At 41.2% G+C, this 16,743-nt stretch overlaps 1 protein-coding gene across 1 annotated transcript in view; it reads left to right on the plus strand.

Annotated features, from left to right (window-relative positions):
* USP10 (ubiquitin specific peptidase 10) overlaps nt 1-15,525 on the plus strand; it is a 38,993-nt gene extending 23,468 nt beyond the window's left edge. Inside the window, exons 5-14 of the mRNA XM_060788457.2 lie at nt 218-309; nt 579-688; nt 2,175-2,230; nt 3,706-3,809; nt 4,039-4,138; nt 4,743-4,923; nt 8,777-8,942; nt 10,207-10,351; nt 11,013-11,078; nt 14,312-15,525. Of these exons, the coding sequence (XP_060644440.1) occupies nt 218-309; nt 579-688; nt 2,175-2,230; nt 3,706-3,809; nt 4,039-4,138; nt 4,743-4,923; nt 8,777-8,942; nt 10,207-10,351; nt 11,013-11,078; nt 14,312-14,499 (1,208 nt within the window). The 3' untranslated portion in view covers nt 14,500-15,525. The remainder of the gene's footprint in view (nt 1-217; nt 310-578; nt 689-2,174; nt 2,231-3,705; nt 3,810-4,038; nt 4,139-4,742; nt 4,924-8,776; nt 8,943-10,206; nt 10,352-11,012; nt 11,079-14,311) is intronic.
* The last annotated feature ends 1,218 nt before the right edge of the window (nt 15,526-16,743 follow it).

Raw genomic sequence — 16,743 nt, forward strand, 5'->3', positions numbered from 1 at the left:
CCTAACCTCTGAAATCATATTAAAATGATGTCGTGATAAAGCTTCAAGAGATATCTTTCAGCAAGCAAGCTGAGTGTCTAAGGTTCTTTCTTTGACCACAAGGGGATGCTAACATTCTTTTTTTCTCCCTTGATTTTGCATCATAGTCAAGATCTGTGTTCAGTTAAAAACAGATTGGCTTTTATTGATATGTTTGAATGTGTTCTTCATTTAACAGAACTACTGGAAAATATAAAACTAGTACATAAACCAGTCTCCTTGCAACCACGCGGGCTGATCAATAAAGGAAACTGGTGTTATATCAACGCTGTATCCTTACTGTGGTGAAATTTTTTCCATGTTTATTAAAGTGGGTTCTTGGTTATGTTGTGTTCTCAAGTGCCATAGATACCCTTGTACTGTTAAGTTTAAAGGCCACTGAATGGTTATTACAATGACTGTTAAATTGATCCCTTGCATCATGAAGTGTTAAAGTTTATTTTGCCAAAGACTGGAGTGTGTGCATGCAAGTATCCGAGAATGAGAGATAATTCCTACTGGCTATCTTTATTAACTGACTCCTTAATGCAGTTCTGTAGACACTGCAAGCTTTGGTGGCTTGCCCTCCTATGTATCACCTCATGAAGTCCATTCCAATGTATTCGAAATCACAGCGGCCATGTACATCAACACCAATGATAGACAGCTTGTAAGTAAATTGCAAGACAGTCGTGATGATTGAACTAGTCTTCAAGTCACTATGGCTCCTTAGTTTTTTTTATCTTTTTGAAAATGAATAGTTAAATGTTTGAGTCCTATAAGTACAACTGCTGTATTTTCTAAGGGATACATTCCAAGATCCCTCATGGATACCTGAAACCATAGATAATAGTGAATCCATTATTGTTATTGTCATTATTATTATTATTATTATTATTATTTGAAACACAACAAGATTAGTACACAGCTAACAAGGTCACTATGCTGGCTGTTGTTTGGATCACAATTGGACACTTTCCAGGTGTCTAAGACTATTATTGTTATAATTGTTATTATTTGACTATTTGGGTCCAAAGTCTGCCATAGAATTGCACGGGAGGACCTAGAGAGGCCTGCAAACACTTCCAGAGGGAAATATGTTTTGGAGCGTAGATAAGTTAAATAATAGATAAGGGGGTTGTTCTGAGAATTTTGAAATTGGCCTCTTATAGACATGTTCTGGCTTTAAAGTATTCTGATTAGAATACAGTAGTTCTGTCACAGAGCAGTGCCTGCAATTTGATATGGAGCTAAAGTAAACATTAACTGCTGCCTTGTTCGGTCTTTGCTTGCCACTGAAACAGCTCCAAATCCCCTTTGTCTTTTCCCCTTTGGCAATTTGTGAATATACTTATATTGGTGCAAAAGCGGAACATGTCATGTTTTATCCCACAGTTGCAAGGAAGGCGTAACTTCTTCCTTTGAGTGGCTAATTTGGATTATCTTTCTCATTATCCCAGAATGTTTGTCTCATCAATCTTTATTGACAACTAAAATTGGATTCTGGCGTGTTTTAATCCATTGACCTAACATTAAACCAAAGTTTCACAGTTTGAAAGTGGCTGGGAACTTTGGTTTGATCCAAACCTGGAGTGAATTGCTCAAGCTAGGAAGCAGCGGGGAGATGAGGGAGGAGCACTTCATCCCATTGCTTGCTATGAGTTTCAACGTTGTTTATACATACATGCAGAAGGGAGCCTGGATGAATTGGGGTGCTACCACCTTCTACTGTCCTGAGTCTTATGTCCAGGTTCTCATTCATCCCATTAGAATTTTGGAAGCTACAAGATGAGAGCCACTTTTGCCCTGGAGGAGAAAACACACCTGGGTTTGCTTTTAAATGGCATTAGCTGAAAAAGATGACTTATTGACTCCTTTAAGTGACAATATCAAAATGAAAAGAGATAAGTTAGCTGTTTTTATCTTGAAATGAATGAAGTTTGCCTGACTTAGAATCATAGAGTTGGAAGAGACCTGACGGGCCATCTAGCTCAAACCCATTCTACCAAGAAGCAGGAAAATTGCATTCAAACCAACTTGAAGTTTGTTAGGTTCAACATGTTCCTAATTCTTTTTTTTTTAATGGATAGCAAACTTTACCTGTTACTGTTTGCCCTCCCTGTAGCTAACACTAGTTTCTCTTTGTTCTGCTTTAGCGTCCGCCTGATGAATGAGTTTACAAACATGCCAGTTCCTCCGAAGGCAAAACAAGGTGGGTAGAAAATGCCAGCTGCTAACTGTCTTGATTTCATGTGGGAACAGTGGAGGAGCTCAATGCAGCCTTTGTGCGATACAGCCAAGGTTCTAGTGCACAAATGGGCTCACATTGGGAAACATACAATACAAAGAGCTTTTCTGTTTCTGTGTAAAGCCATGCAGCATCTCTGAGGCACTCTGTCCCACCCTCAAAATGTTACAAGTTTACCTGCATCTTGCTTTTTTAAGAGAGGGAAGAGGCCTGGCTCCTTCCTTAGTCGCCTCTCGGGCCAGTTTTGGTGAAAAAGAGACTTGTGTATATTCAGTTTTATGTTGTAGAATTTATGTGTCTCCAGAGTTTATAATTCCAGGTACGTGTTAATCACACTCTTTGTTCATCAATTGTCTTGGTTTCTTGGACTCCTTTGCTTTCTATATGTCCCTAACAAACAGGTTGCTATTTTTTCCAACTTGTGACTGCAACAGTTGTCAGAGGAGCTTGGTAGTTGCCCTGCCACTACCAAGTGGGCAGGGCAACTGTTCTTGTGTTGCGGATGAAGCAACAAACCTCCATGTGTCTAAAAATGCGAAGCCACGAAGGGGCAGAGATTTTGGAAGATTAAATATGTCTAGTCAGTAAATCACAAAGGAAGCTGTGATTTTTTAAAAAACGGATCTTCTGTTGTATGTCAGCCTGTTCAGCCTGTGATTGCATCTGATGTTCATGATGGGAATTACGTTTATGTTGATGAGAACGGAGATGATGTTCCCGATGATGGCCTGGGGATGACAGTTGGCTTGGGCCTGAGTTAAGTTCAGAAGAAGCCAGAGCTGTCTCAGGAAGATTCACAAGGCCACATTCTTGAGAGAGGCCCTTCGCTGCTTTTCTCAGAACAACTGTCTGAACATGATTTGTCAAGTTCAGGAGTTAATGAGGGAGCAGATACTGAAAGCCTGGACAGAAAGCAAAGTGTTAGTAAACAGAGGCAAAGTCTTCAGAGACTGAGACGATCATTTCGACTACAACAAAAGAGATAACAAACCTTTATCTGGTGGGAAGGTCAGGAAAAATGCTTTCCCTTCAGTTTTGAGATCTGAAAAAGCTTTATAATTCACCGGAGACAGTTGCCTCAGTCGGGTCAATGTTATGTTATCATGGTCTTGCTTTCAAGTGCTCTGAGTTTCATGAACCAAGTTTTTGCCAAGCTATGAGATTTTCCTGCTGTCTTGATTCATGGATTCAAGTGCCTAGTTGAGTGGATTTGTATATACTCGTGGGTCTTGTTTTCCTTTGAAGCTTATGGACTATTTCATATTGGATCTTTACTGTTTTTGCTATATTTTTTTTTTTTACTGCTTTGCCTACATATATTCTTCAGTAAACTGCTTGCTGATTTTACTAAGCTGGTGTGTTTAAGGTCAGAGGTGTTCCTGTGCTGGCATTCGACCTCTTCAACTTTTTTCAATTTTTTTTGTTTATTTTCCTTGCAGCTTTAGGTGACAAAATTGCAAGAGACATCAGGCCAGGTGCTGCATTTGAACCCACATACATTTATAGATTGTTGACAGTTATCAAGTCGAGTCTTTCAGAAAAGGTGAGGCTTAGTTCTTTTAAGACGCTTGTTATTCCATTGGTGTTTTACGGAAACAGCCCTGCAGATGAGGAGTTTATAGTACTGTCTCGTTACTGGGAAGATCAATTTTAATTTTATTGTCTGGAGCACTTTGTGGAATAGTGATGAGGGAGTAGAAATTGAAATAGTGCTGATGTAACTTTGGATCACTCTAAAAGTCATGGATTATAAGAATTTACTGTTTATTCAGGGGAGGCAAGAAGATGCGGAAGAGTATTTGGGATTCATCCTCAATGGCTTACATGAAGAAATGCTCATTCTGAAGAAACTGCTGTCTCCACATAGTGAAAGTAAGTTTTCATAAAGCAAATTGAAGTGCTTAAATCTATTTTGATGTAGTCCCTGGGCAGATATAATACTTTAGCAACCATTATGTTTTATTACGTCTCAGTGCACAAATTGTGGTGCATAATTTAGCTTTGAACCATGTTGTTAAATATTGACTCGGCTTAGTTCTTACATTAACGAAGCACACTTGTACTATAAATCATAAGGCACATTTCCCCTTTCAACCACCCTTTTCCCTTCCAAACATGCATATGGGTTTCCTTGGTCTGCTATACCTCCTCTACCTGATCAAGATTAACCATAATTTCCACGCCATAGTTTAAGACAAATTGTGTCTAAGAAGACCAAACCCTGATTGATGCTCAGAGCGTTTTTTAAGTACTGTGCTTGTTTAATTTATATTTCAATAAGGAGCTAGCAGTCAAAGTAGTTCAAAAAATGGTCACCTGAGACAGGTAGAAATACTGATAGGTACTTTTCATGGTGGGTTTTCAGAAAAACTTTACTTCCTTACAGTTCAGATTGCTATCAGCACAATAGCAATCCGCCCCAAGTATCGTGTAGAGCTCATTGCAAGCATGAACAAATGTGTTTTCCTTTTCTAAGAGCTTGCAGTTTCCAATGGCCCAGAGACCACGTCTGCAAATGAAGAGGAGGAGCAGGAGGAACAAGGGGAAGGCAGTGAGGATGAATGGGAGCAGGTGGGACCGCGCAACAAATCCTCTGTCACCCGGCAGGCGGATTTCGTCCAAACGCCCATTACAGATATATTCGGTGGTCACATAAGGTATACATTTTAATTACATTTCATCAAATATGAAGTGCGTATTGAAGCGAAATGGACACACATGCTGTTTTTCTTGATTCTGATTTCCTTTTCCCGCCTTACCTTCTTGCGTAGGCATGGGAAAACATGTAATAGGGAAAAGTAAGGTTGCTTACCTGTAACCATGTTTCTTCAAGTGGTCAACTGTGAAATTCACACCTGTGGTATTTCCTGCGTCCACGCAGCTGATTCGGATCCTTATTGAAAAGCTTTTGCCAAATCAGGGACTCTAGCCCCGCCCATTCACTCCAGTAATAAAGCCAGGCAGCGGGGCTTGAGGCCTCAGTTCCGTACCGCAAAAGACAGTCGGAGATAGAAGGCATGACAGAGTGCGGGGAGGATGAGCGGGTTGTGTGAATTTCACAGTTGACCACTCGAAAAAACATGGTTACAGGTAAGCAACCTTACTTTCTTCAGCGTGGTCACTGTGAAATCCACACCTAGCGAGCAGTCCCATGGATGGTGGGCGTCATGCTAGGGCAGCAAAAAGAATTGCCCTCCCAAAATCCCCATGTATTTTGGCGGCCAAGTCCAGTTCATAATGGGAGACAAATGTGTATGGTGTCGGCCAAATGACCGCCCAACAAATGTCATCCAGTGGTACACAGTGCAAAAATGCCGTAGAAGCTGGCACTGCTTGAGTGGAAAGAGCATGGATCTGAACAGGTAAGTCCAGTCCTGACATCTGATATGCTAACCAAATAGCATATCAGCTGATTCAGATCCTTTCAATAAGAATCCGAATCAGCTGCGTGGACACAAGAAATACCACAGGTGTGAATTTCACAGTGACCACGCCGAAGAAATAAAATTCACACAAGCAGGGGCAACCCCACAGTTTCTCAACAATAGTTCTGGCTTTTAAATTAGAGGTCGTATGTCTTCTAAATTATAGCATTCTAGAGTTGGCGAGACCTGATGGGCCATCCAGGCCAACCCCATTCTGCCAAGAAGCAGGAAAATTGTATTCGAGGCCCCCCTGACAGATGGCCACCCAGCCTCTGCTTAAAAGCCTCCAAAGAAGGAGCCTCCACCTCACTCCCTCTGGGGCAGAAAGAGATATAGTTCCACTGCTGAACAGCTCTCTCTCACAGTCAGGAAGTTCTTCTTGTTCAGGTGGAATCTCCTTCCTTTCCTGTAGTTTGAAGCCATTGTTCCATTGCGCCCTAGTCTCCAGGGCAGCAGAACACAAGCCTGCTCCCTCCTACTTATGACTTCCCTTCACATCTTGTTCCATGGCCCTCTTCCTGTCTCTGCTCAGCCTTCTCTTCTGCAGGCAAAGCATGCCCCTCTCTTTAAGTCGCTCCTCATAGGGCTTGTTCTTCAGACCCTGGATCCTTGGAGTCACCCTCTTCCTCTGGGCACATTCCAGCTTAGAGTCAACATCTCCCTTCAATTCCGGTGCCCAGAATTGGACACAGTATGATTCCAGCTGTGGTCTGACCAAGGCAGAATAGAGGGGTAGATCGGGTCCAAATTGAATGGGAATTTATTGTCATTTTCATAGACGTGCCTCTTCTCCAGAAGGATGTTCTGATTAATGCATTTTAACGCAGTTTTGGAATTTAGTGTTCATATGTCGAATTTGGTCCATTGTAAACATGCATCTATAAAACTGACATATAAGGATATGGCTAAGTTAGGTATCAGTGCCTTCATTGACTTTGAATAATGACTGAATATTTTATAGATGATGTGTTTCAAAACAATCATTTCAGTATATTTTCAGACCTCTGCTTTGTATGTTTAATATGGTCACAATTATTAACCTGGAGCTTAGCATCCATGGTTGGCTTCCAGAGGAAGCAAGATGAAACCAAGGGATTCCTGCTTTCTTTTTTTTTTTTCTTAAGTCAAAGGAGTGTCCCATTGAATACAAGAACCACAAAGCTCTCGTCCCACATTTGTTGTTTTCTGCCGCACCCGTCCTGGTCACTGTGTAAAGTAGGTCACCGCAGAAACAAGATCCCACTTTGGGAAGCGGGAAGGTTTTCTCTTCTGAGACCAGTGGCAGAGATAGCATCTGTCTAGTAGTAGTAGTACTAGTAGTTAACCAAGCATTGGAAATTATAGCTGCTTTGACATTTTCTCCCTCCCAGTGAAGTTGTTGACATCCCTAGCTATTTTTTGTTGTTAGTACTTAGGTCCTCACTCATGATTTCTGGCTAATGTGTTCCTTGTAAACAGATGCAAGCATCCAAACCTAAGCCAACTTGTATGTGAATATTTCATGCCAGGACATGTGCAGCATTTCTTATGATTAATGCTCTTCCTGTGGAGATTATCCTCAAGGTGGAATTCCCCTTTCTTCAGATATCATGAAAAAACCCACAGTGTTCATGATGGCTGTTCATGCTAGCTGAGGGCTGACAGGGGTCTTAGTCCAAAAATATCTGGCCTCCGTTTTATTGCTGTTCTTGTGGCGCGTCGAGGAAAATGCCTGATCAGAAACGTTAGGTATGTTAAAGAGGAGTTACCATCTGACTCAGAACACTTATTTTCCTTCTACGATTCAAGGACAGTAAAGCCTATTTCATCTAGATAAATCCCTTGTCGGTTCTTGATGGGAAACTGGCAGTAATGTAATGGTGGAGCAACCTGCCCCTCGCAACCATCAATCTTGACATTACTCAAGAAAGAGCTAGTTCTTACCTCGAAATAAAGAAGCTACTGTGTAAAGAGGTCAATGTATAAGATATTTAGGAGCTGGACTTCAAAACAATTCAGCTTCAGGGAAACTGGATTTTGCAAAATGCTTATGGATATGAGATCATTACTCAGGATTTTAGATGTTTTTAATCCATCTAAGATTGATATGCTTATATGTTTAGGTTGTTTTATATTTTGATGAGATGTGTTTTATTGTTTAACTGTGCGGCATTAAATGTTTTCTGGATTTGTAAGTCATCGTGAGGCCCCTCTGGGATCAAGAAAGGCAGGGTAGAAATGAAGTAAATAAATAAGTAAATAGATTGTGTTCATCATTTTGCATTCAGTATTTAATAGGAAACTTTAACAAGTTCATCACAAGGTGTGTGAAGGATCTAAATATGCTGAAACCTTTGAATGGGCAGCAAAGCAGAAAAGTCACTTTGATGTGAGAGAAAGAGACTTGATGCTTCTCACTATCTCCTCTAATTACAGTTGAAAGCAAGGCCAGGTAACTGGACAGGACCAGGAAGCCTTCTGGCCCCACATGTACTATTAAAAAAATAAAAGAACAGCATAGATATTCTGTCCTGTTTCTCAAAGATTTGTACTTTCATTAAACACCTTGCTACGTATTAAAAGATTGAATTGTTCAACTTAGGCATTTCAGCCCCTTCTCCTTCCCTTTCTTTTCCCAAAGAGCCTGGGGATTCAGAAAGCATTGAAGGCCGCATAAAATCCTTTGGGAAGTGTATGTCACCTTGTGGCTATACTTTGCCTATCGTGGCTTTAAAGAAAAGGGGGAGTAGGAAAAGGACGTATTCAATCTAACAGAATAACTAGTTGCTGGTCAAACTATTACTCTTTCCATACTGTTTTGCAGCAGGCTCATAATTCAACCATTCTTCATTACTGCATAAACCCTGAAGTTCTCAACTTTGACTATGAGTATTTCACACCTGTCAAAACTGAGTGTTTGGAGCTCCTGAGTCTCACTTGAAACTTTGCTGCTCGCTTCGACCATGAAGTATTCTTTTTATGGAGCTACACTACAATGTGTGAAAGCATGTTTGGCCCCCACAGTCAGACAAGCAGCCTTCTCTGGAGCGACGTTTTCGAACAGTTTTCACAAACACAACTCTTTAACTCTCCCCCATTTCTTTAGATCTGTGGTTTACCAACAGAGTTCAAAGGAATCTGCAACTTTGCAGCCATTTTTCACTCTGCAGTTGGACATCCAGTCTGATAAGATACGCACAGTTCAAGACGCGCTGGAAAGTTTGGTGGCGAGAGAATCGGTCCAGGGTTATACCACAAAAACCAAGCAGGAGGTATGTGCTTTTCTGGCTGGCTATACACTTCTTGGGATTGGATTTGGACTTTTTGAAAGTAGGGCAATGTGCCTTTGAGATTTGGAGATCTAATCTTTCTGTGCTGTATTTCTCTGCTTCCAGGGAGTAATTCTAAATTATTCTGATTCCCTTGATGTTTCTGTGAAATCAGTGTCATTTTTCCATCCCCCCCCCCCCCCCCCATAAGATCCATGAAGAAGATAGTGTCATCAATAGGACTGTAGTGTTCAGACTTCAGGACAATTGGAGGTACAGTTGTAAGATACACTAAAGATGGGATTAAAAAAAAATCAAAGTGTAGCCCACCATAATGCAGGAGGCACAAGAGATCTTTGTAAACAGTGTGACACCATGTGATAGGAAAGAGACGATTTGGATATTTATAAGGTAGGTGTGGGCAGTGCAGCCTAGAGGAAACAGTGAGGATGTGCTGCCATGAAAAATGATGTGTAGGCAAACTGGTCCCGTCTGGGTTTTATGTCTGATACGTTGTGTGGGAGTGAAGATGGTAAAATACACTCTTTGGTCGTCTGAGAAGCGTCCTTGTATGGGAGGAAAGCTTGCAGTGCAAACGCCCAGGGTTCACCACACGATTTTGTTTGGCCAGCCACTCACTTTTGGTTTTGGGTACATACTCGGTTTTAGCCTCCTCTTTACTTGACGACCCAAAAAGTTCAATTATGGCTTCTGGGAGAAATGGGTGTTCACTGGAGGTGCTAGTCTGGTCTGGTTTGCATTTTAGTGTCTAGTCTGGGAAGAGTACAGGCATCTCAAGCTTCATTTTTCAATAAGTTTTCCCTCAGAACAATTCTAAGCATTGCCCTTGATCTCTTAGACTTTGCAACAACCATTAGCATGCACTGATTAAATAGACTAAGCCCTTGGACATAGTGTTCTAGGTATCGTACAGAATGGAATCGAAGGCCAAATTGTGTCCACAGAGTGATTTCTGTATGGCAAACTGTCATTACTATGAAACTGGAGATACTGAAAATATTCATTACTATGATGGATGATTAGAGGGAGGGATATTCAAGATGTTATTAAAAGAATTGGCTTGACATTATTCCTTTCCCTTTTTCCCAGTGGAGTTTGCTAACTTTGCAGTGACTAAAAATGAAAAGTGGACATCTGCCAGTCTGGGAATCAACTGGCAATACAACTCTTGGTGTCTAATGTTCAGCCCTTGGTACCTAATGGAGATGGAGGCTGAGTGAAATCCCACTTTGCTTCTCTCTTTTAGGTGGAGATCAGCCGAAGAGTGACCCTCGAAGAGCTCCCCCCAGTCCTTGTCCTGCACCTCAAGCGCTTCGTCTATGAAAAGACTGGGGGGTGCCAGAAACTCATTAAAAACATTGAATATCCTGTTGACCTGGAAATCAGCAAAGGTGATCCTCTGAACCAAGCCTTGCCTTTAGGGCAAGGGAAGTAATCATGTTTCATGTCCCTGGGGTTCTTAAGAGAGATCTCACGTTTACCTGCAGGGCAAGCAGACAACACATGCTGGCATAGAATTTAGTTGGGGAGCACCAGCTATGCTTCTCACAGTAAACTTTCCCACATTTTAGTTGCCTTAAATCACAACTTGCATAGTTCACTACAGTAGTTCTTCTCATTTTGCCAAGCTTGACATTGATTGTTTTAGGATATGTCCATACTGAAAGCATGAAAAAGACTAAATGCTGTGACTTGTAAATAATCTTGGGAAAGTATCTGGCATTCTGATAAAATAATGTTTTTTTTAAAGCCACAAAGATTCCTTAAGTGTATGGCATCAAAGCTGCAGAGTGCTTTCATTCTTGGGCCTGCTAGACCCAAATCTTAGCCGAGGATCCAGTCCAAGCCCAGGCATGGTGGACTGAAATCAAAGGGAGGGTGGCCGTGCGTCCTGAGTCCTTTCAGAAGAGAATATTGTCAGTCAGCTGTGCTTTCAATGCATCTTTTGTTACTTTTGCTGGGTGGCTTTTTTTGGTCAATTACATTTGGAGAGAAGAGACCAAAATCTGATAATGCTAAAAAGAAGTAATGGAAATGCTGTATGTTTTTCAGAGCTGTTGTCTCCAGGTGTCAAAAGTAAAATTTTCAAAGGCCAAAGAACCTACCGGCTCTTTGCAGGTATGTACTCCCTTCATCTCAGGTACATGGGTTTAAAAGCACCCCCTGCCATTTCCTTCAAATCCATCACATATAGCTAAGATCAAAGAGTTTCTTTATTGTGTAATGGCCTCTACTGTATGTAAGCCCAGAGTATCGCTGTGGCCCTCCAGGAGAACCAGTGGTGATTATGAGATTATGAGAGCTGTAGTCTGCCATTCTGGTGAAGGATTGAGAGTTTTAGTCCCTTTTCAATGGGGAACCGTTGCCTATTCCTGGTATAAGGTGGAATAATGAATTTGAGAATTCAGTCCTATCTAGAGTCACACTCGGGAGTGGCATTGTTCTTGATCATGTCAGACAATGGCTTCAGAAATACTGGGTGGAAGGAGAAAAGGGGGTCGTCCTTCCTGTATTTCTTCAAGCATGCAGTTGCCTGTCAGTTTCTTCCCTGTTATTCAGATTCTGTTGTTCAGGCTCTCCACACTCCAAACTCAGTTGTAATGCAGTCTGTCTTAAAAAAAAAATCTAGCAGAGATTTGGAACTTTTTAAAACTGCCTAAGAGGGAATGCCACTGTTTCCTCAAGTCTTTGCAAGCAAGACATATATGAAGAAAAGATGGAAGCGCTCTCTCTTTTGAGCTAGCCATAGAGACAGTGTATTTTAAAAACAAGATTTCCCCTGCGGTTCCTTTCTCCATTTCTTGTGTCCTTTCCAAGTCATTTCCATGATGTAGAACAACTTTAGGTGAACCTGCTGTGGGATTTTTTTTGGTGACTGATAGTGTGTGACTTGAAAACCTGTGGGGATATTTGGTATCTATTAGGGCTGGGCGGTTTCGTTTCGTTAATTCGTAATTTGTTAAAAATTCGTTATTTTTTTTTGTTAACGAAGCGATAACGAACCATTCTGGAGCAGCTTAAAAACGAAACGAATTTTTCAATTCGTTTCGTAAATGCTTCGTATTTCATTATGTATTCGTTTCGTTATTTGTTTGAGGTCGTTTCGTTATTATTTCCGCATGTCTGGGGCAAGTTTTATAGTTGTTTTTTGTTTAATTAGTGAAAAAAAATTATAATATCACACCAACAGTCAACAACAGAGGGAGAGGGAAGCTTCAGAAGTTCCCCCTGTCCCATTTGGAGGTTTTTTAGCGTACTGCGTGGTCGCGTCCACCATTAACGAATCGATTCGTTATTGTTTCGTTATTGTTTTGCAATTTTTTTTACCATTTACGAAATTTCGTAAATATCGAACTTTTTTTTAAAAAAAATTCGGAATTCTTTTAAATATCGAAACGCAAAAAACCCCAAAAAAAGAATCGATTTTAGAAACAAATTTTTCCGTTGTTACCCAGGCCTAGTATCTATAGCAGACTAGAGTGCAGCATAGCCAGTGTTATATACGGAGCTTCCAGTAGGAGTCAGGAGAGAAAATAGGCAGGGTGCTCTGGTAAGGTTTAAAAAGAGGTTCAAAGCTTTCTGTTAGTGTTGCAGGTGATACACCTCAGGTAAAAGAATAGATAGACCAGAGAAAGAGTTTCCTAACTTTGGTGCAAGAGCTCCTAATGCTGACTCTCACGTCTTTGCATAAGAGAGAAGCCTCATGGTGCTTCCTTCTCAAACAAAGTACAGTAGAGTCTCACTTATCTATCCATCCTTTGCTCATCCAACGTTCTGCATTATCCAACACAGTCTGCCTTCTGCTGTTTCAATACATTGCTATCTTTTAGTGCTACATTCAAAAATACAGTAATTACTACATAACGTTACTGTGTATTGAACTGCTTTTACTGTCGATTCGTTGTAAAACATGATGTTTTTGGTGCTGAATTTTTAAATCACAACGTAATTTGACATTCAATAGGCTTTTCCTGGATCCCTTCTTATGATCCAACATTTCTGCTTATCCAACGTTCTGTTGGCCTGTTTATGTTGGATAAGCAAGACTTTACTGTATAATAAAACATGTACAGACTTTTGGTAAGAAGGGGAAGAGACTTCTACATGCCAAATACTTTAGTTATATAGATCAGCGGTCCTCAAACTTTTTAAACAGAGGGCCAAGTCACAGTCCCTCAGTCTGTTGGAGGGCCGGATTATAATTTGAACAAAACATGATGAATTCCTATGCACACTGCACATACCTTATTTGATAATGACGACCAGAATTTGGAAAGGACTATGGGCAATGCTGAATGGACTTACGGATTTTAGAACTCTGAGAACGTTGGCCACTAGATTGGCTTTTAGTTGTTACTGTATTAATTGAATGTTTTAACTTGTGGTTATTGTTGTTATGTATTTTATTTGTTGAATTGTTGGCATCGAATTGTGACGGTCGTAAGCCGCCCTGAGTTCCCCCTAGGGCAGTGATGAGCAACCTTTTGAGCTTGGTGTGTCAAAATTCCCCAAAAACCTGAGCATAACTTGGGTGGGTTGTCACTTCGAGAGAGAAAAAAACACCATAATTTTGCAATATTTATGGTTTAAATAAGAAAAATATATAATCCATGCTGAGTTATGGAGTGAACAATGCTCAAACATGCAGATGTTAAATTTGTAGAGCCTTTTACAAAATTAAGGATGGAATTAGATTGGCTATTATGAGGTGTACCTCTCTGCATGCGGCTGCATGTGTCTGCGTGTCATCAAAAATAGCCATGCGTGTCAGTGCTGATACGCGTATCATAGGTTCACCATCACGGCCCTAGGGGGTAGAGAAGGGCGGGGTAGAAGTGCCCGAAATAAATAAATAAATAAATAAATAAATAAATAAATTGTAGTGCAAAAACACTTAAAAACAATACAATAATTAAAATGAAGAACAATTTTAACAAATAGAAACTTATTCCTATTTCAATGGGATGTGTGGGCCTGCTTTTGTCTAATGAGATAGGATTGTTGTTGTTGTGTGCTTTGAAGTCGTTTCAGACTTAGGATGACCCTGAGCGAGGGCCGGGTAAATAACCTTGGAGGGCTGTATCTGGCTCCCGGGCCGTAGTTTGAGGACCCCTGATACAGATATTGAAACAAAGGTGGGGAAACAAAGCACTTTGAGTCCCATAGGGCTAGGAAACAAGAGGTGGAAGCAAGGCAGCAGGCATGTGCCACAGGGTTCCTTCTGTCCATTAATGTCTGTGTATACAAGTGCTGATGCTTCTTCACTTCCAACAAAGCCATCCTCCGTTGGAACTTGCTTTTGCTTCCTTACTTACCACTCCATTATCTTTTCTCCCGCTGTCTCTTTGTAGTTGTCTATCATCATGGAAACAGTGCAACTGGCGGACACTACACGACGGACGTCTTTCAGATCGGTCTGAACGGCTGGCTGCGCATCGACGACCAGGCCGTCAAGGTGATCACGCAGTACCAGGTGGTGAAGCCGTCTGCGGAGCGCACAGCCTACCTCCTGTACTACCGCCGAGTCGACCTGCTTTGAAGCCTCCTCTCTCCTCCCTTCCCCTTTTCTGCTGTGTTTGCCAGATTTACCTGCTTTCTAGAACGCCAACTCTCTCTCTTAACTCTTAAACTCCTCCTCCTCCCCCTCCTCATCCCTTCATGCTCTTTGGCGTGACTCCTTCCCCGTTTCCCCCTCCTTGCAAACTATGGGATAAGAGTGAAAGTGAAGGCTTTCTTTTCGGGGATTTGTAAGCAGCCCCGTTTGTGTTGGCTTATCGACTTTGCTGAATGATGAAGTCTTTAGGGTTTGAAAGGCTCGGTCTCACAAATCACACACACAAACAAACACACAATAATTCTTTTTTTCCCCTTTTTCTCCTTTGTTTTGGTGTGCTAATGCTGAATCCTTGGGGATTTAACATGGGATTTGCAGCTGATTCCCACTTTCTAATTGCATAGTAGAAACAGCTCTGCACCAGCAACAGAACTTGTAGATTTCTGTGAAAATGTTTTATCTTTACTTAAATAAAAAAAACTAAAAAAAAAATGACACCTTCTCCATCCTCCCCAACAAGAGTTTCCCTTATTTTCCTTTTTTTTTTTTTCTTTTTTTTTGGATAAATGGTTAAAATGAGCCAGTCTCTATCAAGGAAAAAAATCCTTTTAAAAATACTCTACAAAAAAGAAGTATAATATTCAGAGTTCCTGGTTCCTGATAGGAAGAGATACACATTTTAATAATTGTGCGATGAGAAATTGCAAAGTACACATTGCAAATCAAAATACTTGGAGTTAAAAAAATGTTAGTCTATATAGATGGGTGATTGTAACTTTATTGCTATTAAGAGATTTCAAAACTGCATTTATGCTTCTGTGTACATGGGATTTTAAAACGGGAAAAAATGGGCAAAACGATGAAGGTTGATATTTCTTTCAGTCTGCTTTGTTTAATTTTGCTGTCTGCTCTCCTATAATGTTGAGTTTCCTCAGTGTACACAGTCTAGTGATATCTAGGAGTATAAAGTTGTCGCCCATCAATAAAAAAAGTCACAAAGTTGGTTTTAAAGCTTCTTTGAATCGGTCGGCTCATACTTGGTTTTTTTTTTTACTATTTACCACATTTATATGCCGCCCTTCTCACCCTGAAGGGGACTCAGAGCATCCTTATATCAGGCAATCATTCGATGCCACACAAATACGTACAATAAATAAACAGGTACATTAACATCCAAAAAGTTTAAAACATCAAACATTACCCATTAAAACACTTGATTAAAACCACTTAGTCCAAAATAGTAATCCAGAGCATTCCATTCGTCATTGCAGTGTTTCATATTCAATTATTGCACTGTTTGAAAATTACTGACCAAAGGCGCGGTCCCACAGCCAAGTTTTTACTTTTTTCTGAAGGTCAGAAAGGAGGGCGCTGATTTCATATTGCTGGGGAGGGAGTTCCATAGACGAGCCACCACTGAGGAGGCCCTGTGTCTCATCCCTACCAGTCGCACCTGCAAAGGAAGTGGGACCGAGACCAGGGCCTCCCCAGAAGGTCTTAACATCTGAGGTGGGTCATAAGGAGAGATAAATTCAGACAAGTAAGCTGGGCTGGAACTGTTTAGGGTTTTATAGGCCAGCACTTTGAATTGTGCTCGGAAGCAGACTTGCAGCCAGTGCTCCCTGTACACCATTCCAGTGAGCAGTCTGGCTGCCACCCATTGGACCACTTGAAGCCTCTGAACAGTCTTCAAAGGCAACCCCACATAGAGTGCATTGTGGTAGTCTATTCAGGATGTAACAAGAGTGTGGACCACTCTGGCCAAGTCTGGCTTCTCACGGTATGGGCACAACTGGTGCACAAGTTTTAATTGTGCAAAGGCCCTCCTGGCCACACCGAGACGTGGGGTTCCAGGCTCAGCAGTGAATCCAGGAGGCCTCCCTAGCTGTGAGCCTGCGCCTTCAGGGGGAGTGTAACCCCATCTAGCACAGGCTATGTAACCCTATGCCCTGTTCGGTCTTGCGACTGACCAGGAGGGTCTTCCATCTTGTCTGGATTCAATTTCAATTTGTCCACCCTCATCCAAACCATTGCAGCTGCCAAGCACTGGTTCAGGGCCTGAACAGCCTCCTTAGCAGTCGGTGGAAAGGAGGAGTACAGTTGAATGTCATCAGTGTACAGGTACTTGCACATATTAATTATTTACAAATCCATGATCAGCAATTTCAGTGCTGGGTCATTATAATAAATCTGCAGTTTTTAGAGATGGAAACCAAGATGTTGGTCACA

Source organism: Anolis sagrei, chromosome 8 (genome assembly GCF_037176765.1).
Source record: "Anolis sagrei isolate rAnoSag1 chromosome 8, rAnoSag1.mat, whole genome shotgun sequence".
Taxonomy (NCBI): Eukaryota; Metazoa; Chordata; class Lepidosauria; order Squamata; family Dactyloidae; genus Anolis; species Anolis sagrei.